This window comes from Sturnira hondurensis, unplaced genomic scaffold (assembly GCF_014824575.4).
Source record: "Sturnira hondurensis isolate 20B ecotype Veracruz unplaced genomic scaffold, ASM1482457v3 Scaffold0020374, whole genome shotgun sequence".
Lineage (NCBI taxonomy): Eukaryota > Metazoa > Chordata > Mammalia > Chiroptera > Phyllostomidae > Sturnira > Sturnira hondurensis.
In genome coordinates, this window is record NW_028093005.1 from 415,545 (window position 1) to 443,262 (window position 27,718).

The 27,718-nt window shown below is 56.3% G+C and overlaps 2 protein-coding genes across 5 annotated transcripts in view; both read right to left on the reverse strand.

Moving 5' to 3' along the window:
• Positions 1–426: 426 nt before the first annotated feature.
• On the reverse strand, positions 427–27,647 carry CAMKK1 (calcium/calmodulin dependent protein kinase kinase 1). 3 transcript variants are annotated; one of them, XM_037029571.1, is made up of 17 exons: positions 27,533–27,647; positions 20,983–21,070; positions 20,316–20,718; positions 19,411–19,458; positions 18,940–18,993; positions 18,480–18,531; positions 18,083–18,216; positions 17,472–17,508; positions 16,655–16,676; positions 15,292–15,380; positions 11,966–12,165; positions 9,817–9,870; positions 9,059–9,132; positions 7,268–7,355; positions 6,959–7,087; positions 4,514–4,617; positions 427–2,455 (listed from the first exon to the last, which is right to left on the reverse strand). In XM_037029571.1, exons 3-17 carry the CDS (start codon positions 20,673–20,675, stop codon positions 2,383–2,385), a joined length of 1,518 nt encoding a protein of 505 aa, XP_036885466.1. In that variant the 5' UTR covers positions 20,676–20,718; positions 20,983–21,070; positions 27,533–27,647; the 3' UTR covers positions 427–2,382. The 3 variants fall into 3 exon arrangements, with proteins under 3 accessions (XP_036885466.1, XP_036885465.1, XP_036885467.1); XM_037029570.1 differs by lacking the exon at positions 27,533–27,647 and adding an exon at positions 21,324–21,344; XM_037029572.1 differs by lacking the exon at positions 20,983–21,070.
• The window catches only part of P2RX1 (purinergic receptor P2X 1), a 29,068-nt gene continuing 19,918 nt past the window's right edge, over positions 18,569–27,718 (reverse strand). Inside the window, exon 13 of one of the 2 annotated variants that reach the window (XR_005064095.1) lies at positions 18,569–18,578. The gene's annotated coding sequence lies outside the window, so the exon portion shown is untranslated. Of the gene's footprint in view, positions 18,579–18,618; positions 18,635–27,718 lie in introns of those variants that run through there. The other variant, XR_005064094.1, reaches the window with a different exon arrangement.

The window sequence follows — 27,718 nt, forward strand, 5'->3', positions numbered from 1 at the left end:
CTCTTTATCATGGCCATGCAGGCTCCAGTATGAGCAGGGAGCTGCAGGGTCCAAGAACCCCGTATCAGGGCCCAAGGCCAAGGGAGCACAGAGAGAACGTCTGGCCCATGTCACAGGGACTCTGTAAGGCTCCACTGGGACTTTTGCTCCATGAGGAGTGAACAGGTCCCCAGGACCAGACCCCAGTACCCCTGGGCCCCTATAAATCAGGCAGGGCACCTTGTGGGCAGCCCGTCGGCTCACAAACACCCTGTCCTTCCAAGCAGGGCCCATAGGACCTGCTGGGGAGCCTGGACCCACCCTCCTTGCCACCCCCCAGCTCCTCCCACCACCGTCCTGCTCAGACCTGGTCGGAAGAGCCAGCACAGCCAGCGGGTGAGAACACACATACTCCCAGAGGCACGGTATGTACATGCAAAGTTTGTTTGTTTCTTTAACTCAAGAAAGGGCTTTTATTGTTTTTAACTCACTTCCTGAGAAGTTAATTTTTAAAACACTCTTATGGAGTTTGTTCGTCACTTGTGCTACATTCAAAACAAGGATGCCAACCAAACCTTCAGAGATGGAGTAAGCCCTCCCTCAGGGCTGTGAGCGGGGCAGTGGAGCCAGGCCCATCTTCGAGCTCTGCGAGGGCAAGTCCAATGGATGTCACCCCCCAACGCCCCCGGAAACTCCACCACCAGGCCCCAGCACAGAGATGATCGAAAAGAAAACCTGCAGATCTGTGACTGGCTTCCCGTGAACTCTATAAAAGTGTTCTTAAGACAGTACCGAATTACGTTTTTAAGCCCTGGGTTATAATGCCTTAGTGGAGATGAGCCAGGGAGAAACGTGGACCCATTGACAACGGGCCGCATTCAGCTCATAGCTTAAATAGACATAGAAACTATGTTACAGATGCATGTGCCAGTACAAGACATGCGAGTGTGCTGTGTGCAGCAGATGGGCACGCACATGCGAATGTGCGCGGAGGCGCGACGTACACCCACAGGCACAGATGCACAGGACACAGGCCCTCCTCCAGCCCAGCCTCCCTCTCCCTCTCCACACAAGTCCTCCTGTGATAGGAAACCCATGCTGGTGACCCCGATCCCTCGTTTGGCCCGCGTTTTCAGGGGAGGTATCTGAGGCCTGCTTAAGTCTCCTCTGAGGGTCAATTTCTCGAGCATTTGGCCAGTGAACACCAAGCCATCGGGGAATCCCAGAGGAGATGACGTCTGCTCCGGCCTGGCTAACTCCACACGTACACTGGCACTCCAGCTGGGGGTCGGCGGAATGGAGGCTGTCCTGGGGCAGAGGCAGTGGGGGAAGGCCCACCTCCCTGTGGCCGCCGGCCAGCACGCACGTCCCACCAAGGCCCCACTTCCAGCATGGCCTCCAGCTGGGGCAGCTTGTCCTTCATCGTAGGAATGTGAGGGCAGCTTCTGGGGCCAGATGGTGAGGCCAGCGTGGGATTGGAGATTGGATTCCAATTACTTCAGCCCTGTCAGGCCACAGCCCTGTGAGTCCAGGGTGTCGGCCCCTGGTGTCTCTCCTGCAGCATGGCTCTGAGGAGCCACAGAGGGAGGGAGGGATATGCACAGGGAAGACGGGGTGTTCCTCGTTCAGGTCTCTGCTCAGAGCTTTAAATTCAGCCCATTCTTTGGATAGTGCTGAGTGTGAAACACAACCTAGGAAGGTCAATCCAGCTCACACAGCTGCAAGTCATGGTGGGGGGCACTAGGAACCAAAGCCTTGGAGAGGTCATCTGATGTTCCCAAGCAGGTCTTTGTTACCCTCCCCCCACATTAGAAACAAAAGTAAAAGACAATGAAACATGAATCTGAATTCTCCAGTACTGACCCCGCCCTGGTGAGGCCCAGAACACCCGCCAGGGACTCAGAGACTCCACATCGGTGTCCTCAGCAGACATGAGCTCTGGCAGCCCCCACCCTGAGGTGGGCAGGGTGTCCCCTCCATGTGGGTGTGGTAGCTGAGCCAGGCCTACCCAGCCCCTGTGGGGGTCTGCTGTGGTGGTAAGCCAGGCTTCCCCTCCCATCTTCGTTTCTTGCCTCCTGCATCTGGGCCTTGCTAACAAGCCAAGTGGGATTTCTAAGGCACCACACATATCTTCCTTCCCCATAGCACGGGTCCCACCAGGGAGAGCCAAGACGAGGAGAACGGCCTTGAGGGAGCCCTGCCCGCCAAACCCCAGAGGCACACGTTCTAATCCTGTCGCTTGACATGCGCAGAGGTCATGCAGCACAACAGGGGAAGGGGAGCCAGGAGGGGTCCGCAGTCCCCAGCCCCCACCCGCGGGGGTGACTGTTGGCATGAATGTGGTGGGCCTTTGGAGGCGCAGGATGAGCGTGCTGCTGGGCGGCCCGGGGCGCATGCAGGGGCTCAGGACGCAGCCTCATCTTCTTGGACACCAGGGAGCTCCGGGCTCTTAACCCCTTCACCGCAGCTGTCTTTCCTGTTCAGGGGATACAAGGGGCGGAGGGACCTCAGAGGTCAGAATGTGCACTCAGGAAAGACACTCTCACGCACACTCACAGGCATTCAGACCCACCAGCTCTCAAATCCCCCTCACCCACTTCCCCAGGCTTGCCACACACACTGTGCCCCTTGCCGGTCCTCTCAACCCCAAATCTCAGCCTACGGCTCTCCAGGGCTCCCTACCCAGCCTGCCTTCTGGAGTCTCTCACCATCTGACTCCGATGACTTCCCTACGTCCTCGAGCACCTTGCAGGCCTCCCACCTTGACCTTCATCAGCCCCCACAGCCCCGAGCAGGGGGGCTTTACATTTTCTTTGTCCTATGCACACGGTAAAGTCTGCCTGTCTCTCCTAGGGTGATATCAACATATTCAACAGATTCCAGCATCTGATGTTTCTCCTAAGACTTTTCTTCTTAAAAGGAAGAATGAATGGGTTTCAATGTCTTAAAAAAGAATCAGTCCCACTTAACTCCACTGTAGGGCTTCAACAATTATCCCAAAACGTAAAACACATCAAGGACAAATTTGGGACTCTGTTACGACATATAACGTACTTCTCAAAATTAAACTTGGGTCACAGAATTATAGACTTTTGGAGCTAGGAAGTATTAGGTCCAGTGCTTAACACAAGAAAACTGGCCTGTCTCCCCATGGATATGCCTATGAAAGGACAATGACCATCTTCCTCACTTTAAATCCAGCCAAGCCCTGTGCCCAATGTAAGGTAAGCTAGGTAGGCACTGGATGCATCTTTAACCAGTGATGGGCCTGTCCCACCACCAGGGGGCACAGAGTCATAGGCACTGAGCAACTGTGACCAGTTGTCCAGGCTTGTTAGTCATGGTTTTGGCTAGGCATATGGTCCTTGCATAGTTAGCCATAGCTCCTTCTTTCCCTCTCAGAAGTGACTCCATTTGGATGCTAAATACGTGATCCCCTCCACTAAGCCCAATTGCAGCATCAAGGCCTGCAGACATAGAGGAGACCAAGGAAGCCCCTCCCCCAGCCCTGGCCAACTTACAAAAGAGACAGGGACCAGGAAGTTCAGTGACATCAAGGCTGCTCCCAGGCCTCACCCCTCACTGACCAGAGTTTGTCAAGAAGAGGGTAAGAAGTTAGTATAGGGACAGCCCTGTGGGTAAGCTGCCTCTGGAAGGGAGCAGACACCAGCTGGTGCATGATAACAGGACCTGGCCCTGCTACAGAGCCCGCTTAGAAGAGGACACCCTCACAGAGCACCAGTGTCTGGGCTGCTGGATGGTGCCCGTCAAAGTGCTCCTTCCAGAGAGGCCAAGGTACCTGGGCCGTGTCTGGCATACCCGCTCTGGAGAGCACGCCATCTCCGAACCTGGGCTGGAGACACTGAGCCTCCTCCCTGTGGCTTCCCCCATAGGCCGGGGGAGGGCAGCTGACTGCCCAGGGCCATGTGCAGGTCCAGAGCCCTCTCATGGCCTTCTGCCTGCAGAACCATGCACAAAGTCCAGCAGACCTTGTGAGCATCCCAAACTGGCCTTATGTTAGTGGGGGAAGATGGACATGCTGAAGACCAGGCTCTCAGAGGTCTGGGGAACTGCTTTTCTGACTTCTTCTAGCAGGTGCTGGGCACACATGCCTGTTCATAGTAGGAAGCCTTCAGCAAATGGGGGTTCCTCTTCCCTGGCCCAGTTGGCTGGCCTGTCCATGCTTACTTGCTGCACAAGTGTTTACAAGGCGCTGAGCAATGGCTGGAGGTAGCACAGGCCACTCAGGAAAGCAGCTAGCACTGCCCCACACAGGGAAGAGTCGGCAGAAGTACCTTCCCTCTGAGCTGAGTCATCCTCCTACAAGGAGCAGCCATGAGGCCTAGCTGTAAACCTCTACCAAGCTGCCACAGGCCAAGGGAGGAGGTATAGATGGGACCCTGCTCTGAGACCCAACCGAGTCCCCAGGCTCCGGGCTCAGCCTGCACAGCCCAATGACAGTGAGAGGGGGGCTGTGCTACCACCCCCGCCCCACCCTGGGGAGTACCTGCAGGTCTCAGTCACCAGTACTTACAACAGTAAATTTCCTGGCGCAGACATGGATCGCTCTTCCTTCCGTGCTTGGGGCTCAAAGGGGTTCCCAAAGGAACGCTTTCTCAGCATAGACTTAACCAGGATCTAGGGAGGACACATCAGTCAGCACAAGGAACACGGCCCCCAGGCTCCCAAACACACCGGCAGCCTCTGCTCTGACTCCCTGGGGGCAGCTGTTCAGTTGGCTCCCTTTCTTTTTTTAAATTATTATTAGTTTTTAATTCTCACCTGAAGATACATTTCCTGATTTTAAAGGGAGGACGGGAGAGAAGGACAGAGAGATAGATAGACAAAGACATCAATCAGTTGCCTCCCATACATGCCCTGACTAGGAATCAAACCCGCAACCTTTTGATATATGGGATGATGCTCCAACCAATGGAGCCACAGGCCAAGGCTGAGGCCAATTGGCAGAGGAAGGAAGAGTATTCCAGGAAAGAAAATGACAGGAGCATGGAAGGTGAGGGTTGGGGTGAATTCTGGGAATGGGGAGAAACCCGGTATGCCTGGTGCATGGGGGGCTAAGAGGCTGGGGGAGAAAATGAGGGGTCAGGGACGCCAGGCTGAAAGTGGGGCCTTTATCCTGAGGGCATGGGAAATGCCTTGCAGCTGAGGTGGGAAGACTTCAGAGATGGGCTGTGCCAGGCAGCGCAGAGGACGCTGCGTGGTGGCCTGAGGAACACGTCAGGAGGGGCTGCTGTACCCTTGCTCTCTGACTTTGTCCCTCCTCCTGCAACAAGGACGACTCCATGCCCCCGCCTGCACACACACCAACTCACACACGCATGCCAGCATCGGGGTGCACTCGCTCGTTCATCCACTCAGTCTGTCAATCAACACAGTGACTGGTGTTCGGTATTTACTGAGTGCCTACCATACGCCAGACACTATTCTAAGCACCAGTGATACTGCTGAGGCAAAAGTTCTTGCTCTCACAAAGCTTATATTCTAATTGGTGGGACAGGCCGAATATAAGACAAATCAGTAAAATACATGGTAGTTAAAGCTGAGGGCTAAGGAGAAAACAACAAAACAAGGATGGGGATAAGGTATGACCAAGAGGCTAGAATTTTAGGTAAGGCACCAGAAGAGGCTCACCCCTCACTGACAAGCTGACTGTGGAGTAAAGACCTGAAGGGAGTGAGGAGGCAAGCCCTGTGGATGGCTGGGCTGGAGCACCCGGGCAGGGAACAGACGTTCAAAGTAGGCCCTGGACTTTGTAGGCAGCCGCTTACATCGCATGTGGTTGGAGCCGTGGTCATTAGGGAATATGAGGTGGGCAGGACAGCCAGGCTGTGGCTCTTACTCTAAGTGACATGGAAGCCTGAGAGAGCAGGGTCTAAGGTGAGACATGGCATGGTCAGGTCACCAGGACCACCCTGGCTAAGGGTGAAGGTGAGGGTGGAAACCAGGGGACAGTTTGGGAGGCTATTTCAGTGGTTTAGGAGAGGGGGGACATGGCTAAGAGCAGGGAAGTGGCCGTAGGGACCCTGTGGGAGCTGACTGGCTCCAGGAAACGCACAGAGCCCAGGAGCTCTACAGAGCACAGGACTGTAGCCAGATGGCCAGCCAGGCCCAGACCCAGCAGGCTGACCCACCCACAGCACAGCCGGGCTCTCTCCTGGCCCTGCGCTCGCCTGGACTCGCTGTGGTGCCACAGTGAAGGGTAGACCATGGCTCTTAGTTTCCCAAAACCCCCAAATGGCCATTAAGGGGCTACATTAGAAACTTCCAACTGTGAATATGGAAGAGGTCCAGAGGAAGATGAGAAAAACTACAACGAGAGAGGGGAAGGAGGGGGGCATACAGGTGGTGCCTAACTAACATGTCAGGGGGCTCTGGGGCCACTTCTCCAATTCAAAGGCTTTCTAGGCCTTGGCACCTAATACAGTACCTGGAACACAGCAGTGCAATAAATGTTAGGGAGGAAGGGGAGAAGGAAGGCAGGGGGTTGGGGAGGAAGGGGGGAAGGAAATGCCACTTCTAGCCATGGTGAATGCTGGACTCGGCAAGGGCAATCTTGCCCTTGAATGATTTCATAAAATCATTCATCCTCACCCCGGCTGGTGTGGCTCAGTGGACTGAGTACTGGCCTGCAAACCAAAGGGTTGCAGATTTGATTCCCTGTCAGGGCACATGCCTGGGTTTCATGGCAGATCCCCAGTAGGGGGCATGCAAGTAGCAACCCCATATTGATGTTTCTCTCCCTCTCTTTCTCCTTCCCTTCCCTCTCTCTACAAATAAATACGATTAAAAAAAAATCATTCACTCTCCTGACCAAGCCTCCAGCAGAACAGTGGGCCTCCTTCAGTGGCCTGACATTGAGGCTGGCTGCTCAAGCGGCCTCCTAAACACAAGGTCCAGCCCAGGGTGAGTCTCGGGCAGTGGCCAGACCCTCCTAGGACAAGAAAGCCCCTCCCCTTACCACTGTGGTCCAGCTGGGGATGAGCTTGACCGAGTTCTTCACCTCCTCCTCGGTCACCTCCACCATGCTACAGTGCTCCTCCTCTGAGGGAAGGGGCTCTTCCCCATTCTTGGTCACCCAGGGATGCAACTGTGGAGTCGGGAGGGCAGGGAGAGGTCAGGGCCACAGGCAGACAGACACCGCGTGAGCAAAGGCCCATGGGCATTCCACCAGCAACAGACTCAAACCCAAGCCACATATGTCCTGGGGTAGGGCTAGAAACTGAGGTCTGTTTGCTGCGTCCCAGCCTAAGACCTATGGTCCCCCCACCTTGATGTCTGGCACCCCGATTCTTGTCTCCGGATTCTTGTCTAGCATCTTCAGGATGAGGTCCTTGAGCTCCGCACTCACCTCTGGCCTAAAGAGGAAAGGAAGAGATGAAGAGGAGATGGTTGATGATGATTCTTTCCTTCGCACCCCTCCCTCCCCACCCTGTTTCGGGGGGTCCCCTGATTGGCACCCCAGGGCAGAGATACACCCAACCCTCATCTCAGAAAGCAGGCAAGACACCCCCAGGGTGCCAGGGTAGAAGGACAATTTCAGAACAAGTGTGTGGATATCCTTCTTCCTTGAGAAGGAAGGAAGGCAATCTCCCTCAGGAAGCTGAGGCCACAAACATGAACAGAGGTCCAGGGGTACCAGACACCCCCTTGTGTGGCAGAGATGCTGAAAATAATATGAAAAGAGTCACTTCATGGAACACCAGGACACCTGCCACACACCCTCTTATCACTCCCCCACCTGGGAGGTGGCCAGGAAAGAGTCTCCTTGACGGAGGAGTCTGAGTCCCAGAGAGGCGGGTGCGTTCCCACACACACACTGCTGCCCAGAGGGGTGAGGGCGGGGAGGAGAGACCACAGGGAGGAGACCACAACTCTCGGCCCCACATCCACCTGGACAAAGAAGCCTCTGCCCAGGCTCGAGGCTTCTTTGCTACCAACATTCTTGGGGAGCCCACCCCTCCAAGCCAGCAAAGAAGAAACCCACTCCCGGGACCACAGGCCTTGGTTTCCCTGCCATCCTAGATACTGAATCCCTTTAACACGCCTGGGCTGGGAGAGACAGCCCGGGCAGGGGTCCTGTGGGAGGAAAGGCCCAGGAGACAGGCCGCTGCAGGAAGGGGTGGGCGCCAGGCTGGCCGGCGCTGCAGGGCAAGGGAGCAACGTGGTGGCAGAAGTGGCCTCCTTCAGCGGCCTTTGGGAGGGCCCATAAAAACTTTAAGCAGAAGATAAGTTGAGATTTATCTGCTTTTCAGGGTCAGCCTGACCGTGGTGCTGGACTGAACGTAGGCTGCCGGCAGGTAGAGCACAGAGACGGCGGCTGGACGAGGCTGAGGCCTGAACTAGGCAGGTGCCCAGGTGGCGATGCAGCCAAGAGACACCCAAGAGGTGGACCTGAGAGGGCTTGGGAACCAGACAGGAAGTGGGCACACAGGAAGTGGGCACAGGGAGCAGGGGTCATTGAGGATAACTCCCAGGTCAGTTTGTGACCTGCCTTGGGCATTCTGAGTGAACAGCAGAAGGGTCCTGGAAAATGGGAAGCCATGGAAGCCAAAGTCATTGTCAGAAGAGCGCTGGGGGTGCAGGAAGGCCTCTCTGCCCCGCCCCTCTGGGCTCAGAGACCTCCGTCACCAAGGAAGGGAGGGAGGGAGGAGGGACTGGCTTCAAATCCCAGACCCCTCCTCCAGAGACTCCACTTATCCATCTGTGAAGTGGGGCAGCACACTGGCATCTCGAAGCCCCTGCCCACCCCTTGTGGGGCAGCAGAAGCTCCCCCGGGTCCCGGGTCTGCATGGGAATGGTGCCACTGTCCCCCGCAGGCCTTCAGTGAAGGAGCAGTGTGGTGTGTGCCCAACTCCCAGTCTCAGAGCTCCGTCTGCACGATGAGACCATTCACCCAGGTGTCTCAGTGACCCAGCTCCACAGTCTCACCCTCTGTCTGCTCAGCGGCCCCTCCCAGGGAACACAACCCCACCTGTGGAGGTGGGACCTCAAAGGGAAAGAGCTCTGCTAACAGCACGCCTCCCTGGGGGTGGGCGGGAGCCCCTGGTGGACGACTCACTCCTCGGGAAACACCACCTCCTCGTTCTTGATCTTCCTGTGCAGGGCCAGGATGTAATCATCGATGAAGGGGCACTGAGGGTGAGGAAGCAGACAAAAGAGGTGGGCCCAGGGCCTTAACTCATGCTAGAGACCAGCCCCATCTCTCCAGGGCTGGGGGGCAGCTCTGGGACCCCATTAGTGGAGAGGAACCTCATTGAACTTGTTCAGGGCCTGGCTCACTGTAGGTTCTGAACCAACACAGACCAAGCAAAGATGTCCCTGAGGAAACCGTGAGCCACCCGCAGAAAGGCCTCCACTTCTAGGGGCTGGAATTGGGGCGCATGTACACTGAGGCTCCCTCCTGCTCCTCAGTGCAGTCACTAGAGTGGGAGCCCCTGAGGACAGGGGTCTTGGCCAAGTCAGTGTGGGGTGCCCCCAGGGCACAGCCTGACGGAGAGCAGGGGTCAAAAAACTTGTTACATGGATGAAGGAGTGAGTGAATGTGTGAATGAATAAACAAATGGCATCAAGGGACAGACAGAGAGGGGCACTCTGGCTGGGAAGGGGTGACGCCACCGCCCCTGGGATGGCTGCTGGCCCAGGACGCCTGCACATGAATTCCCTCCCAAGGGAATAAGAGAAAACCAGAAAAAGCCTCTCTTCTCTTGGTCTTCTCTGTGCAAGCGGCCTCTTGCAAGTACCCCTTTACTTTAGGACACAAAGGAAAGGCCACTCCTATAATCCATCCCGGTTCAGCTGGGCCCAGCCAGGACTCACCTTCCCATAGACAAAGCAGTACAGCGTGACCCCAGTGGCCCACACGTCCAAGGCCTAGAAAGGAGACAGCTCACATCAGTCCCCCTCGAAAGGAACCATCTCTCCTTGCCTAGCCAGTGCCGGTGGGTGTGGGGGAGAGCGGGGAGGGAACCTCCTTCCTCAGCCATGCGTTTGCTCAGCAAGCACTTCCAGGTCCTCGCCCTGTGCTGGCCCTGGCTGAGCCCTGGGACACAGGGGTGACTGGAACAGGGCCCCTGCCCTTCAGGGGCACCGAGTAACAGGCCCAAACCAAAGACATTTTCAACTCAACAGATGCAAAACTTCCTTCCTCTAGCTGGGGTGCCCAGCCTTTTGGTGTCTCTGGGCCACACCAGAAGAAGCGTTGTCTTGGGCCACACAGAAAATACACAAACAGTAACAAAAACTGATGAGAAAAAAATGGTTTTAAGTAAATTTTTGTGTTGGGCTGCATTCATAGCCACCCTGGGTCACATGCAGCATGAGGGCCATGGGTTGGACACCCCTGGTCCTACAGGGTCATATTTGCTGTGCCCACCACACAGATGCACCCCCAAAATGATGGCTGTATGGAACATATACTCGCCAAACCAGCTCATCGTCCCTTATCCTGTTGATCCCCTGAAGAAGCCAGCATACACCTTCTTTCTGACCCTGCCCATGCCAAGGCCCTCATCCTTGGCCGCCTCCGTGACTCCTCCCAGACGCTCCACGCTCTGCTTCTAACAGGTGCTCTCTCTCTATTTTCCCTCAGGGAACTCCACCCCCTCTCCTTGTAGCTGCTTTCTCTCTCACGTGAGTGATTCTCAAATCTCTACCTACATACTCTTGCCACAGATGCCTCATCTGAGTCCAATCAGGGAATACCAAACACAACTGACATCATTCTACAAAATAACAGGCCTGTTCTCTTCAAATGTTAAGGTCAGGAAAGAGAGAGAAGCCGAGAAGTCTTCCAGATTAAAGGGCACCAGGGATGTGACAAGTGAATTACACGCTGGACTCTGGATGCGGCCCTGACCCAGAGAAAGACAAGGCTGTAAGGAACCAGTAGTGGGGCAACGGGTGAGATCTGAGTACGGCTGGGCAGAGACTAATCTCTTATCAATGATAAATTTCCTGATTCTGTGCATTGTACAGGGATTATGTAAGAGAACGTCCTCGTTCTCAAAAGATATTCTCTGGAGCATTTAATGGTACAGGGGGTGGCGGCACCGGCAAAACTCGAATGGTTCAGAAAAGTGTCACATGCACACACACGAACGTATGGAGAGCTGATGAAAGGCAAGCAGGCTGAAATGTCGATAATCGGCGAATTTGGGTAAAAAGATATATGGAAAGTTTTTTGGTATTATTCTTGCAACTTTTTAGTAAATTTGGAGTTGTATCAAAATTAAAAGTTAAAAAAAAATCTCTATCTACACCCCTGACCTCTCTCTTGAGCTCCACACGACACGCGAACCCAGATGCCTCTCGCCCACGGCCTCCTTGCCGGGGGCGGGGGGGGAGGGGTGCCGGCATTCCAGGGGAGAGCACAGCCCCATGCCAGGGGACACACCGGACTGCAGCCCCTGCCAGGAGGCTGTACCCACTGCCTCTGTCACTGAGGGGAAAGCCCAAACTTCCAGGCCCTAACCCTGCCCAAGCCCCACCGTGCCCCAGCCCTGTGCCCCCACGTTCTCTTATACGTTCACTGGGCCCCACCTCCTCCTCAGACCCTGCCCGTTCTTCCAAGCCTAGTTCCAGCCCTCCACGTCCGGGACGTCTGAGGAGGGCCTGCGACTCCGGAACATGGGCTCTCCCGACCTTCTGCCACGTCCAGGAGGGCAGAGAGCTGGCCTGTCTGGGCTCTCTCTGTTTCCCCGCCCAGTCCAGAACTCAGCACAGAGCAGCTGGCAGAAGTACCTACAGGGGAGACTTGGGGACCTTTCGCTGGGACAAGAGAGGAGATCAAAGCTGGGGTGTTTGTCAGACTCTAGAAAGAGAGAAACATGCAGAAGGGTGCTGTGTTTGGTGTTCGCCTCCAAGACACAAAGACCTGGCACCCCCAGGTTGGAAATCAGGCCTCGCTGCAAGCTATCTATCCCTTCACCTGAACGCCAGCCAACCCAGCCCAGGTTCTGGAAGCTACCTTTCCACTGAAGCTCTGGCCAGAATCAGAAATGGCCTCAGGGGCCATGAACGCCGGGGTCCCGGCCGTGCTGGACAGCTGGGCATCATTTCCCTCAAACTGGTTGCTGACGCCAAAGTCGGCGATCTTCACGTGGCCGTCGTCCCCCAGGAGCAGGTTGGACGGCTTGATGTCCCTGTGGACGATCTTCTGATAGTGCACTGCAGAGAGAGCGGCTACAGCGTCGGCCGGGGCTGCGGCCCAGGCCCCACCCGCCGGGGAGCCGTCTGGAGCTTCAGGTGGGAAGGAGCCCACACACACTCCTTGCACGAGGACCTCGGGAGGGGACTTCAGGGCCCTCCGCTCACTCTGCAGTGAAGGCCTGGAGGTCAGCCCAGGAGGTCAGCAGCAGAGCCAGGACTAGACTCTGAGGAGCCTTTGGACTCCAAGTCCAGCGCTCTCTCCATGGCAGTCAAGGCACCTGTTGCTGAGGGTGCAGGTCAGAAAAACCTTCCAGAGGGAAGGTCTTCACAAGCCCTTTCCCGCTCTCCCACGAGACTGCGGTCTGCAGGCCCAAAGCCCATCAGCTGTCACCACCCAGCCCCACCCGCCCCCAGCCTGGTCAGATGCTCCTGCTCCTTGGACTCAGGGTGGGCTGAAGGAGATTCAGAGCAGGAGGGCATCCCAGGCCTTGGGACTGCTAGGATGAGCAAGGCTGGGCAAGGGCCAGCCTTCTCCAGCAGGCTGGGAGCTCAGGCTGCGTGCTGGGCTCAGCACTGCTGGGAAGCGATGAGCAGCTCAGGCTGAGAGAAGGCGCTGACCCCACCCCACTGCCATCCACTATAGGTTCCCCCTCAGCAAATACTTTCCCCTGGACCAACACACCCCAGGATGTTGGAGAGGAGGAAAGATGGAAAGGGAAGCAGGAGAGGGGAGGGCAGGAGGAGAGGAAGGCTGGGGCCAAGGGAATGAGTGTTAATAACAACAACAAAACCGATTGTCCTAGAGTGACTGCAAGTGAACAGCAAGGGATTTGACACAGACACCTAGCAGGGCAGAGTTTCAAGGGCTATGGAAACTTGACCATGGAAAGCAGTCTCCCGTTCTTATCTCAAATCCCGGTCTGCCCCCTGAACTCCAGGCTCTCTATCTACATGGGTATCCAGTAGACATCTCAATAAATAGCTCAGTATTTCCTAAGAACCCGTCTAATTCAGACCTTGACTTCTCTGTCAGTAATCCCCACCACCGCCACCACCAAACAAACAGGACGGGAGGCCCTGCTCCTCCGCTAGTCTTTCCTGTTCAGTGTCTCGGACCCCATATCCCACTCATCAGCCAGCCCTACAGACCCAGCCTCTAAGGTCCAACCCCGCCTCACACCTCTGTCACTGCACTTGCCCCGTCTGTAAGAACCAGGCCTGGGCTCTCCAGCTGGAGCCTTCCCCGGGCTGCCCTGATTCCCCCTTCCAGGGGCCAGAACCACAAGGCAGGTGCTCAGCTCCTGGTGTCCCCATTCACCTGCCTGTCCAGCCCCTGCTGCTCACCAGTCCGCCCTGATGAGCTGGGTATTGATGCGGCTTTACCCAAAAGTCAGATGAGGTTAGCTTGTTTTTTTGGTTTGGGGTTTTGTATGGGGGGGGTGGGGATAGAGGATGGGAGATAGACCCTCAAATGGGAAGAAAGTCCCAGGGTAGGGAAGGGGTGGAGGCTAGGCTGATACAGGGTGGTGCGTGCCACTGCCCACACCGAGAGTACAGTGCCCCCTTCCTCTACCTTAGGGCCCTTGCTAAGGACTTTCTGCAAAGCCTTCTTTTCTCTGTGCCTCAGTTTCCCCACACATACAAAGGGAATATTAATCTGAGGGCACTGGAGCAGTTCAAATGAGACAGAGACGGTACTGGCTTCTGTCACCCAGCTGGGTCCCCACCCTCTTCCCCCAGGGCAGGAATGTGCTCCTGACAAACCAAGCTAAGATTTTTTAATTTTTAAAAAGATTCTATTTATTTATCTTTAGAGAGGGGGGAAAGGAGGGAGAAAGAGAGGGAGACAAATATCAATGTGTGGTTGCCTCTTACACCCCCCGCAACTGGGGACCTGGCCTGCAACCCAGGCATGTGCCCTGACTGGGAATCCGACCAGTGACCCTTTGGTTTGCAGGCCAGCACTCAGTCCGCTGAGCCACACCAGCCAGGGTAAGCTAGGATTTTGGAGAGGTGGGCCCCACTCCTGCTCCCCAAACCAGGCCAGAGGCCTCAGTGTCTGGGGGCCCTCCCCATGACTAGTGCTGGCCACCCCACCTCCTTCATGTCTCCTCCCCACTGCCACTGTCCTAATCCAGGACTCACCATCTGTCACTTGGCTGTAGAAACAGCCTCCTCCCTAACCAGTCGGCCCTTTATCCAGCCACCACACAGCTTCCAGACAGAGCTTTCTAAGGGGCAAATCCTATCACACCTCTCTCTGCTTTGAGCTCACAACGCTGACAGGAGCGGCCTTATGGAGGCATTCCCAGCCCTCCAGGTGTGGCCTGAACAGCGTCCTTTCCCACCACCCTCCCACCCTGGTGCCTCAGCCAGACTGAACTTCTCCCCATTCTCAAAGAGAACTGCCCCTCCTCTCTGCCTCCACCAGGCGGTTCTCCCCGCCTCTCATACTTTCTCCCACCACCCCTCAAGCCCGGCCAAGGAACTCCTACCCATCCTTCAGGACCCTGGTCACAGGTGGCATCCTCCAGGGAGCCTCCCGCAGCCCCTCCGTGCTGTGGTGGCCGTGACTCCCCAGCACTGCACTGCACCACCTGCCTGCTCAGACCACGGTCCCTCCCACTAGGCTGTGAGACCCTCGAGGTCACATCTGGGTCCTTGTCATCTCTCTGCCCCTAGCCATCACTTAGTAGGTACTCATAAGTGAATGAATAAAATGTATAAGTGAGTGAATAAAGGAAATCCAGAGACACAGGCTAAGCTAACAGCTTGCCTCCTGAGTTCTTATCCCCTTTGGGCCCCTCGCAATAAATCTACATGGCCACTACACACAGGCTCCAGGACAGGAGAGACTCTAGAGCAGCTGGACATGAGTCTCTTCCTTCCCACATCTCTCGAAGCCCTGTAGAGAGGCTAAGCTAGGCTAGGAACTCAGCAGAGAGCAGATCTGGCCAGGGCCCAGGACCCCGCCCCCACTGAAGCTGATTGGCAGATCGGTGCTGACTGACAACAACCGCTCAGAATCTTCTGGGCCTGGGCTCCTCCCCCTCCGGTGTCCCCCATCCCGTCTCCAGTCCCAGGCAGCAGGCAACCCCTGTAATCCCAGTGAGGCAATCCCAGTGAGGCAACCCCCTCACTCACAGTACTCAAGGCCCAGAATGATGTCCCTCAGGTAGAGGCGAGCTTGTTCCTCTGGGAAGGGCTTGTCGCAGGGCACCTCCATGACCGGCCTATGGAGGGAGGGGAGAAGCAAGTTCCACTGAATGGGATTGAGTAAAGGCAGGTGGCAGGAAAAGGGGAACAGGGGCTGAGACCCTCAGGCCACTCGGGACCTCCTGGGAGCCTTCTATGTTCAAATGGATATCTGGAACCCAAGACACTAGCTTTTTCCTCCCATATGTGATGAAAACTTAAAAATACACCTAGACACAAATATCCTATTACAACCACTATAATTTCAATAGCTTTATCTTAATTTCTGCTGGGCTTGATATTCCTTCTCCTAAGTACTTAATTACCTATAATGAATCAGTTGCATAGATGTCACATAGAGCAATGTTTTCCAGATTGTGGGTCCAGACCCAGTGCAGGGTCATGAAATCAGTGCAGTGGGTGACTGCCCCAGGCTGAACCCTGACCCCGCATTTTCCCTAATGAAGTGGACTATGGCAGAGTTACACCATATATAATAAGGATGTGTGCTGTTGTGTAAAACTTTAGTTTAAGTTACAGGTATAGATGGCCAATGTGAAACTCATATTTCTCACTTGGAATGGAGGTCAAAAACATTTAAAAGCCCCTGAGTCTTAAAGGGACACCACTCCCAGCCCCTTCCTCATACAGGTCCCTCAGCAGAAACACAAGCCAGCGCCTGAGTTCATGGCCTCCGCTGTCAGGGCCCCCGGTCCACCCAGGCCTAGGCCCACTATTCCGTGTCTGCTGCTTTGCCGATGCCCTGCGAAGGCCTAATACGGCAAACGTGAGTTAGAGCCCTGGGCCTCATCGGGGACTCGCCGGCGATGCTGGGCAAGCCTCTTCTCCCCTCTGAACCTCTGCTTCCCCTCTTGTAAAGGGGAGTGAACGGAGTGCCGCCCACCCAACTCGCAAACCTGCGCAGCTGAAAGAACTCTTCAGAATCTGAATCCAAGTAAGAGCCGAGTCCCTTCTCTACACTTTTGCTCGAGAAACAATCCTTCCTTCTCCCTCTCTTCCACCAAAATCTTTCTTCCGGTTCTTCGAGGTCTGGTTCAAAACCCACCCCTCTTCCAGAGGCCTCCCTGACCATTCCCGCCTCACTGACCTCCACCAGCCTACAAAGAATGGTCCTCTTGGTCTCTCATCCCCACCCCACCCCCCACCCCGCACCCGACCACAGCTTCCCCAGGGCAAGGCCTGGGCCTCTTTTTCTTTCTCCTAGAGCAGCCCACCCTAGGACTCGGGTCACGGGAAGGGAAAGCAATGTCTGAATGAGACTTGACCTGCCTGATCAGAATGGGGAACTCACCCCTTTCTCAGGAGGTCAAACACTGAAAGAAAAGAAAAGAAGAGGAGGTAAGGTGTAGCCAGGCTGGCAGAGCAGGTGATGCCAGGGCCCCCCCTCTCCTGGAGGGTGGGACAGGGGGCAGGCATGCAGGCATACTTGAGGGCTCCCACGGTATCAGCGGAGATAAATGGGTAAGAGTGGGGTCTACTAGGGATCTGCCTCATCTGACTCAGCATGAACCCCTTTTATGTGGCAGAGGTGGGGCAAATGAGACTCAGAGGAGGGGCAGAAATTTTTCTAAACATCATAGGAGACAGGCAGGTAGAAGAGGGAGTGGAGACTACAGCCTTGACCTTTAATCTGTAAGCAAGTGTTCATTTCTTCTGCCCTTTTTCCTGAGCACCTCTGAAGCCCAGCTGCGAACCAGGCACCATGAGCTTACATTAACAGCATTAGTATTAATAGCTGATACGTCTTGCATATACAACTCATTCACTCCTCACATAAACCCTGTGGGGTAGATGCTATTATTATCCCCACTTTACAGGTGAGGAAACTGAGGCACGGAGCTATTAGACAAGGTCTGGGACCCCACTTCATGTAGCCTGCTACCTGTATCTACCTGACTTACTGTCTGTTTGGTCAGCAGAGTCGGGGCTTGGAAACCCCTGTTGATTCTAACTGGATATTCTGAGCCTGATTCAACAGGCTGGGCAAGGGAATCCAGGGCTGGAGAACATGTATCTCCTCCCTGCCCCATTGAAGGCCATGTGTATCCCCAAGGAGCCCTTGGACCAACCTCAGGTAAGCTGATTTGGGAATGAGCGGCATCACTCACCCAAGTAGAGATTGTCCTCAGCAGGGTCATCCAGGACCTGGTCAGAGGGAGCAGATACAGGGTAGGACTTGAGGAGGCCTCTCAGGTGGGGTGAGAGTGCCAGGTCTACTTGTCCTCACTTGCCCCAGGACCCCCGGTACACTTGGCAGCTACCTGGGACAATGGAGCAGGAACTGTGCAGGCACAGATAGATGAGGCCTCAGGAATCACTGATGCTCACCCTCAGCGAGACCTTGAGAACATCCCAGAGCAGCCTGAACTGACCCCTAAAACCCCACCGCAGTCCCTGCCCCAAGTCCAGCTGTGTCCTTGGAGGTCTGGGCCACATCTGCTCTCTTGGCAGGATCCTTGGGTCTGTGCCCTACAGCAGGGGTCCCCAACCTCTGGGCCACGGACCAGTACCAGTCCAGGCCTATTAGGAACCAGGTGCACACATAGCAGGGGGTGAGCCTGAATGTAACGCGCTAGAATCATCCCAAACCATCCCCTGCACCCCCTGTCTGTGGGAAATTTGTTTTCCATGAAACCAGTCCCTGATGCCCAAAAGGTGGGGGACTACTGATCTACAGGACTTGGGCACAGGTATCTACCCGCTCACCACCACCTCCTACCTCAATCAGCTTGACCACATTCACATGGTCCAGCTTCTTCAGGATGGCGATCTCCTGGTACACCCGTTCCAGGGGTAGCAGCTGTTTGCCTGGTCCTCCAAGGGCAGCCTGGGACCCTCTTGGGGGAGGGCGACCTGTGGCCAGGAAGGGGAGTCAAGTCCCTGTTGCAGGAGCCTGGGCTTCACTGTAGACCTGCAACCAGCCTCAAGCAAAAATCTCGCAAGACCATGCATGGTCTTGTCCCCAACCCACCACACACCTGCCCAGCGCCAGGCCTCTGCTCATGTTGTCTCCCCTCCACCCCCATCCCTAAAGAAGGCTAGCTAGGGACTGAGGTTTCCTCCCCCTCTGCCCCCTGGCTGGGGTCCCCCAAGCACAGAACCCAGTAGATACCTACGTGGAAAGCCATACTGCTTCAGTAACTTCTTTTTGGAAAGAACTTTCATTGCCTGAGGAGGGAGGGGCAGAAATGTCACATGTGTGCAGCCACCAGGGCCTAGAACAGGCTGGATACATGTGCACTGAGTCCAGAAAGGCACCCTGGGTGGGCCCCTACATGGGAACTAAGGGGGTGGCTGGATGTGGTTAAGCTGGGTGAGGAGGCAGCCACTTCTGAGTCTAGGCCTTACCCCTACTCTCCAGAAAGCCTTTTTGGAGCTCTTCCCTCAGAGGTACCAGTCTCTAATTGCATATTCCTGGGATCAGGAAGCCCACTTCCTTTGCATACCCCCAGGGAGAGGGAGCTCACTGCCTTAGGAGGCGGTGCTGCCCTCTGGGTTCCAAGCACAGCTTCTGCCCATCCCCCAGGGTCCTAGAGCCCAGCTTGGGCAATACCTCCCTCCTGTCCCCAGACTCACATAGTGCCTGTCTTCACTTTCGTTATAGGCCAGCCTCACCACTCCGTAGGCACCCTGCGAATAGGCACTGGTCAGGCCTGCCTGGACAGAGCAACCTCCCCCAGGGCTAGTTCAGGAACGTAGGAACCTGAACAGCTCTGGCCCCTTCCTGCTGCAATCCCTCTTCCACCCCCACTACCAATGGGCTCAATGCAGCCCCACGCCCCCTCCCCCCATCCCTCCCTGTCTTCCATCAAAAACTCTGGGGAGTCAGGAATCAAGACTCATCTCCCACCCGCCACACCCACACCAGTTATTTCCTACTTTCCTATGGAAGAGGAAATTTTCCTCCCTCCCAGGCCTGGGCCTTCCTGCCTCTGCCTCATATTCCCAGAGGGGAGAAGAGACTGCACAAAGCAGAGGATCCTGACGGGCTGCCTACACAAAGCCCCAAACGAAGTCAGCACTGTGGCTGGCCTGCCCCAGTCCTACCTTGCCAATCTCACTCTGCAGCTTGTACTGGTTCAGTTGCACACAGTCCTGGGGGGTGGAGCGGGGAGGAAGTATCAGGTAAAGCTTGATCCAGAGGCAGCCTCAGGAACCTGTTCAGGAATCAGTCCTGGCCCCAGGCCCCTCACTCCCAGGCTCCACCCTTCATCAACCTTCCAATTTGGGACAGAGAAACGTGGTGGCGCCAACACAAGGACAGTGACAGAAGCCTCATGAAGGGGGAGCCATAGCTCTGCTTTGCTCTGGTGGAAGCAGTAAAGGAAAACGGCACTGATTTCTGCCTGGATGCTGGAGTTTGGGAGACCCAAGTTTGTAAGAAGCCCAGAGGCAAGTGTTCCCAGAAGCAGCTGAATGTGAAGTCCAGAGCACATGGACAAGAAGGAAAAGAGACAAGAGACCAGAGCCCTGGCTCAGCCGTAAAAAGCTCAGCCTCTGAAGGCTGTAAACTGCTCAGTACTTGGGTTTACATTCAGATCTAAGTGGCAATGACAGAGCCAGGGGGAGCCCAGAGGTTGGAAGCTTGCTGGCAGCTTCTGAGCCAGAGCAGACTCAAGGAGGCAGGATTAGAGCTGGGGGTTCAGGTCGGGGAAGTCTTGGAGTGGAAGGATACTATCTCTATCTTCAGATCTCTAAGAGGACTTCTTGGGGGGACTAGGAAACCTGGACTGGGTGAGGGTGGGAATGGTGGGGCTTAGAGGACCCCCAGGTTGGCTCAGACGAGTTCCCCTGGGTGGGAAGAGGCCTTTTTGTGAGGTAGTGAGCTCCTCAACTCTGGAGGTGTGCAAACCAAAGGCTAGACATCTGTGTGGCAGGCATAGGAATAGAATGGGTCTTCACTGAGAACTGCTAAAAAGCTAATGAATGCCCCGTAGCTCTTCCCCACCAACCTCTGCGTCTGAGATGGCCACGTGGTGGGACTCGATGGTGGGCCTCCGCCAGGCCCGTGGGGAGATCTGGCTGGTAGGCCCTGTGGTGTAAGGCCCAGCCCGGGCCTCCAGGCAGCTTCCTGCTGGCCGCTCCTGCAGGGAGAACTTCCTCGTTGAGAGGCTGGGCCGTGCTACAGGGAGTCTTGAAGCACTGGGGGGGATCATGGAGGCAGCTCTGGCCCGTGGCGGGGGTTCCACACCGTTCCTGGCAGGCCCTGGGCTGCCATCTGCCTCCTCCAAGTGGGCCACATCAATGGCTGCCACTCGCTCCACCAGCTCTGCCCGAGGGTCCTGACAGCAGACCGCTGGGCCCCCCTCCATTGCCACAGTCAAGGGGGTTCCTCTGTGCAGCCTTACTGAGAACCTGAGAAATGAGGGCAGAAGAGGCTTCAATTCTGGCCATGGAGCAAGGTCAGGTTTCCAGGCCCTCTCCCATTCTAGCCACAACCCTATGGGTCCCACCTCCATGCTTCTGCCCTGACTATTCCCTCTGCCTGGGTTGCCAATATCCAAACTTGGGCCTGTCCCTACTAACTGGAGAAATTCCAGAAACTCATCTGCCTCTACTGCCCGCCAGCCCTCTAGACCTCAGTATTTGCATCTGTAAAACAGGCACATTCATGTCTACCTTGCTGGCCTCACAGGGAAACGGGCAGAATCTGATACTCTGGAGTCAGGACAGACAGACGTGGGCAGAACGCTGGACACCTGGCAGCCTAGGGAGAAACAGAGTCTAGGGTCAGCCCAGGCCGGGATCCAGCAGACAGCCCAGTGACTCACCAACCCCACCCCTTGACAGCAGAGCATTCCAGCACTGCTGCCTGGAAGCTGAGCTGGGCACTGGGGGTGCAGAGGCCTCCCTGATGCTCCAGGCCCACACACCTCCTCCGGGGAACCTCTCTGACATTCCAGCCCCCTACCCCCAGCCCTCTCACTGCTTCCTGGAAGATTTCCCTCAGCCTCTCTCACCTCCTCCAGGGAGGTCTCTGAAGGGCCACAGGGCAAGTCTCCCATTACTCTCTTCTCTGCCCCAACAGAGCCTGCAGCCCAGCACAGGGTCTATCAGGGGAGGGGGCTGCTGCACTGGTGACTGTCAAGAGAGACTCCACTGTACTAAAAGGTCATTCCTTATTTTTCCTTCCAGTTTGTATGGCCAAAATGTTCGCCACATCTGTTCAGGCTGAGCTGCTCCCCTGGCCTGGCTTTGCACCATCCCTGGCCCTACTGTGGGCTGAGCCCCAGACCAGGCCAGAGGCCAAGAACTTGAACCCCACATCAACCCCCCGATCTCCAGCCCACTGTCCCGGGCTGAACTCTGACCCCAAGCTGAATCCTGACACTCAGACTTGGACTCCATTTCTGCCCCAGGCCAAGCAGTGGCCCCACCCCAGCTCAATGCCCCTCCCCCTTCTTGGGCCAAAGTAGACATTTTCTCAAGAATAGGAAGTGAGTGGACTCCTGACCCTCTGCTCTTCCTGTATGGTGGCAACTTCCTCTGTCCCCACACAGTGACTTTGAGAACACGGAACACAGGTCTCTGTTTTACCCCTCATTCCCCCATCATCTTGCTTTGACAGATGTCAAGAAGGCAGGGCCAGCTGGAGTCCACGGGCCACCGCACAGCCTGGCCTGGGTTTTGATCCTCCCTGCCAAGCCACGTGGGACCCTGGGCAGGCTCCTTCCTGACCCTGAGTTTCAGTCTCTCCATCTGTACCATGGATTCCAAACCATCCCTTCCCAGATTCCCTAGGGCCAGAGCAAGGCTTAGAGATGGATCATGGGTACAGGTGTGTTCCAGACCCCCGTGCCTGGCACACAGGTATTGAAGGAGTGGAAGCCTGGAAGTGGTGGAGCTGATACAGATATGCAGAAAGGAAGGGGGAAGGGAATCCAGATTGGTAACAGGAAAAGGTGTGGAGGATGCACCTAGCGGAGCATGTGTGTGTTGTGGGGGGGGGGCAGTGGGGGGCGTTGGTGAGGTTAGAGCATCAAGGAGACCTCCCGGGAAGAGGTGAGAGAGCAGTGAGTAGAGCTGGGGCATCAGGGACGTCTCCCTAAAAGGGCTGAGGGAGGAGTGAATCGGGTGGAAACATAAGAGAGGCCTCCCTGAAGTGGGTGAAAGGGGCAGTGAATGGGGTTAGAGTGTTGGGGAGGCTTTGCAAACCAGGCCCCTGGCAGGGAAGAAACCAAAGCTGAAGGGAGCCCTCCAAGCCTGGCCCACCCATCCCATTCCTCCTTGTGGGTGACCCTGTTGCTACCTCACTCTGTAGGCCCTCTTTCTCCCACCAGAATATAAGCTCCATACATTAGGGCTCTTGGCTGCCTTGTCTCCATAAGATCCCTGGTGTCTGCAGCAGCACCTGGCACAGAGTAGGAGCTTGATACGTATTTGTTGAATGAATGAGTGGTTGCCATAGTGATCATTATAGCCCTGTTCCTTTAGACACTGGGAAAGCAGCCTCAGAGAAGGGACCCCAACAAACCCAAGGACCCAGCCCACAAGAGGGAATGAATCAGTGTTGGGAGCTCCTGTCCTATGGTCCAGGGCAGGCACCAAGGGACAGAGCCACTACCCGTAGAGGGCAAAGGCTGCCCTAGATCACCAAATTTGCATGATGTTCCTGAGGCTGTCACCCCAACCAGAGGCCATCCCGCTTTATCTCCCTTCCCCTTTTCTCCGAGGGGTAAGAGTCTCAGCAAGGGGCAGGGATGACACACAGCAAGTGAGGGCAGAGCCTTCCCACTCCAGCTCCAGCCTGGGGCCCTGTTACCTGGTGTAGGCTCTGCACCTGCCTGGCTGGTGAGCAGGTGACTGCACTGTGCAACTGGGTTTTCCTCACCTGCGGGAGTGGGGCTGCTTGCCGGCTCGAGCCGGGAGCTGTGAAGAGTGAGGCAGTGAAGGCCCAGGTGGGGGCCCAGGACCAGCTGCCTGAAGGAGGCTCGGGGAAAGCGAGCTGTTGTTATGCTGCTGTCGCCGTGATCGCCTGGCACGAGCTGTGGCCCAGATGGATGCGCGGGCGGCACCGGGCTGCCTTGAGGGCTGACGTCAGGTCCTCCACCCTCCCTCCTGCCTGGATCAAATTCAGGTGACTAAGCACGTTCTGTGCCGTAGGCAGTTCGGGAGGCCCCGGGTTCCTGCCTCCAGTCCAGGCGACAAGGCCTGGCGCCCAAGGCTGTGCATGTGAGGGCATGTGCCCACACGGGACAGAATGTGTATGAGCAGGGTTGTGGGCCTGGGGTGATGGCATGTGTCTGCACATGTGTGTGTGGGAGGGGGTTCACCCAGAGCCCTGTGTCTGTGTGGAGACAGAAATCTGTCAGTGTGGTCTATAGGGATGTATAAATGTGATGGTGTGCACTGAGAACCTGAACATGGGTCAAGTTTGCACGTCCTACACCATCGCCTGTCCACTAGCCTTGCCTACTGGGCTGGGCCATGTGTCTTGGGAAGAACCCAGGCTTCTCCAGAGGCTCCCCCAGGGACATCTCTCAGGGTCCTCCCAAAGCCTAAGCCCCAGTAGAAGCTTTGTAGAAACTGATTCAGCAGATAGCTATAGGCCACATGGGCAAAGAAGAGGATGGACAGGCTGAGACCCAGGCCCAGGGCAGGGCAAGGTCTCCTCTGGGCATGACGCACCTCCCAGAGTTCAGCCTAGTCCTAGTCTGAGAATGGTCAGACTCAGTCCTTCCCTCACTGGGAAAGGCTACCTGGGTCCTGTCTTCACAGGCTGGGGCTGTGTTGTCTTGAACAAGTTAGAGTCTCTTGGAGCCTCTGTCTCCTTATATGTGCATCAGATAGACGGCTACCATCCTGCCACCTCCCAGGGCTACAAGGTGGATAAGACTGTGGACAATGAAGCAGTCTATGCCTGAGCAATGTGGGACTGGGATGTGTCAGTGTTGGGAAGCCACCAACCAGAGCCTCAATGTACAAATTACAACCCCAAATCTGCCCCCCTGGCTCTGGCATATTATTCCCCTCAGGCTCATCCTCCCAGGCTACGGCCCCCACCCGCAAGTGTCTGGCTACTCCCACGGGATGCAGACTCTGGCTCCAGATCCTGTCTGGCCAGGCCTTCCCCTTAGGATGTGTCCCATCCACCTGGGTCCCTCAGAGCAGGACAGAACAGGCAGATCCTGCTCTCATCACTGCTGGTCCAAGCAGCCTTGGCTGGGGGGACTTCAGACACCAACCAGGCCTCCTTCAGAGTTCTGGAAAGTAGCTGTGAACCTCAGAGCCAGGCTGAGCAGGAGACCAGCCATGATCCAGGCAGACGGGACACAGCCCTGACCGGCAGAGGGCTAGCAGAGGGAGGCTGAAGGAGGTGGGTCTAGCCACCGTGCCAGACACAGACGGTGGCCTGACATTGCTGAGCCATGTTTGCTCCCGACAAGTGTCTGGATGGCCCAGGCAACGGGTGCCCTTGGTGGCTCCCGCCTCTGCTTGGGATGACTCAGTCCCCCCCCCCCCCCCGAGGGAGGCCCAGGAGGCTGGTGCCAAGTCATGCTTGAGGATGCCTGCTGGAAGGACACCCCCTTCCACTACCCCTGGGGAGGCCCCAGGCACCAAGATGGGTTCTGCCTGGCTCTGCGTGGCAGCCCTCAGCACACCCTCAGGGCATCTTGGCTGCCAGTCTCTAGGACTCACCCTCTGCCTCTGCACTTCCTCATCTCCACACCAGGTCTGCGCCTCCAGTCCAGCTCTTTCCAGCCGGCTGTCTCCTTCCCTCCCATTCCTGGGCAGCTCAGACTCAACAGGCCCCGATTTAACTCAGCATGTCCCCTCAAGTCTGCTCTTTCTCCTCCGTCCCCATCCTCCCAGTTCTCCCAGGACAAAAACCGAGGAGCCCTCCTCATCAGCCATCTTCGCCCTTTCTCCCAGCTTTGCTCCCCGACCCTGTACTTACTCTGCACTCTGGCCACACCACACTACTCACAGCTTCCTGAACTGCAGACTGGGTTCTGCTGGCAGACCTTTGTACAAGCTGTGCCTTCTGCCAGGAACACACCTCCCTCTCCTTTGTTGCCAGAGGACAGCTCAGACATCTCCTCTGGAGTCCCTCCCAGATCTCCCCACTGCCAGGGGAGGTCACCAAGTGGATCGCCTCTCAAAGTCCAGATTCAGGCCTCCGTTTTCCCTCCCAATTGCTTCTGTCACACAGGTCTCCCTACCTCTAGGCTCACATCCCGACCACACCCCATCCCATCCTCCAAACCAGTTACTAGAGGTAATATCTCTATCATGCAAATACAGTCACAGTTGTCCCAGACCAGGAACTTGGAATCTGGAAGAGAGAAGGGCAAGAGACCTAGCCTCAGACTGGGGGCTCAGAGGCTGGGGAGCAGCCAGGGATACAGACTCCTGGGATGCAAATCCAGAGTTGTTCATTCATGCAACAAATACGCACTGAACACCTGCTACGTGTGCTGGGTACTGGGAGATAAAGCCACGAACCAAAAAGATCAAGTTCCTGCTTTCTTGCAGTTTAATTTCTACTGGGGGCAAGAAGAAACAAACAAGAAAGCCTGTAATTAACAGATGATATGTCAAGTGCTATGTGTTATGGAGAAAAAGACAATTGTGCAGGGGGACCAAGAGTGAAGGGCTGGAGTAGGGGTGCTATTTATACCGTGTGGTAAGGAAAGGATTTTCTGATGCATTATTTGAGCAGAATCTGATGGAAGTGTGGGAGCAAGCATGTGGACACCTGCAAAGGGCATTTCAAGCAGAGGAACCAGCACCTATACAGGCTGTGACATCGAGCAGCGCTCACTCTGAGGAACAGCAAGGAGGCCAATGTGGCTGGAGGGGGCTGTTCAGCAGGAGAGGTACCTGATAGTGATCAGAGTTACCCCTGGATGAGAAAGCCCTGCCATTCACTGTGCCTGGCCTCAAGGGTGGCTCCCTGGAAGAGGTTTCATTTAAGCTCTTTCATGGCTGCTCAGTAAGGATTTCAGAGCGGGGAGAGGACAGAAGTTCACACTGTGCTTGACAGAGAGCCATTTCCTGGCTGGGACTCAGGGACTGGCTTTGGGGCCATGGGGCGGAGGGGGGGGTGGATTATAGACAGGAACCAGAAGGGCTTGAAAAGCCAGAGGAGGATTTTGAGCAGGGGGATGACTCAGAACGATGAGTTTTAAAAGGATACTTCTGCCTGCTGTGGGGATTGAGGGTAAGAGACCAAAGAAAAGGTAGGTGTCACCAGAGTCTATGGGCCTAGGACACACCCTGGTACGTAGTGGGTGTTCAGTCCACAATAGAGCACACAGTGGGTGCTGTATGTGTGGGAGTGAGGGTTGTGGGGGAGACTAGTGCATCTTCCCTAGGATCCTCAAGGACACAAGCTGTGTGCTCCTCCTGGCCTCCTGGGCCCACTTGGCAGGTATACAAGTCAATGGCCAGGTGCAATCCTGTGACCTGGGACATAACCTTCTCCACACATCCCTATACCCTCAAAACACACACACACACACCCCTCTGGGACAGGTGCGTGCCAGTGTCCGAGTGACCCATCCTAACACACCACTCTATCCCAGTAATGCACCCACACACACACAGAAGCACACTCTGGTGTCCACGTGACACACACACACCCGCCTCCAAAGACCACACACACGCAGGTCCCCACACACGTGCACGCCCTCCCAGCTACCAGTTCTGTGCCTGTCTAGCCCCAGAAGCCGCAGCGCCCGCCTCCGCCGCCCCCCTCCTTCCCCTTCCACCCGGCCCCAGCCAGGGGAGGACGGCGCAGCTAACGCCACACGCCTCATCAGTCCCATTCAGCCCCCGCCTTCTACCCCAGCTCTTGAAGGAAGACTCAAAAGAGAGCCTATGGGAGATGCTCTCCGCGCAGATTTACACGTGGGTGCACTCGTCTGGGCCCACTCCGAAAAGACACAGCCTCTCACCAAGAGCTAGGGTGGGGGTGAGTAGTGCGCCGGGTATGAAGGCAGTCCGGCGGACCTGGGCTGAGGGAAGGACGCAAATGGCGGGGTGCCCGCATAGACTGTCCCCGCTGCCAGCGCAGACAGAAGCAGGTTCCGAGAGGCACCGCGTAGACCCGGACCCGCAGATATAAGGGGGAGGTTCCTCGAACGGTAGAGGTCCTGGTCTCCGCTGTTCTGGAGTTCGTCCCCCTCGGCTCCCTGATCCAGGTGCCCTCCCCACAGACCCCTACCTCGTCGCTGAGTGACAGTCTCCGTGGCCTGCCGGGCGGCCGGGCACGCTCCCCCGCGCGCGCACCACCCCGCCCGCCGCGTCCGGGCGGGGATCGCCCAACTCAGACCGCCGGCGCCGCGGCTCGGAGCCGCGCTCGCTCCCCCGCCCGGCGCCGCACCGGGCCCGCGCCCATTGGTTAGACTGC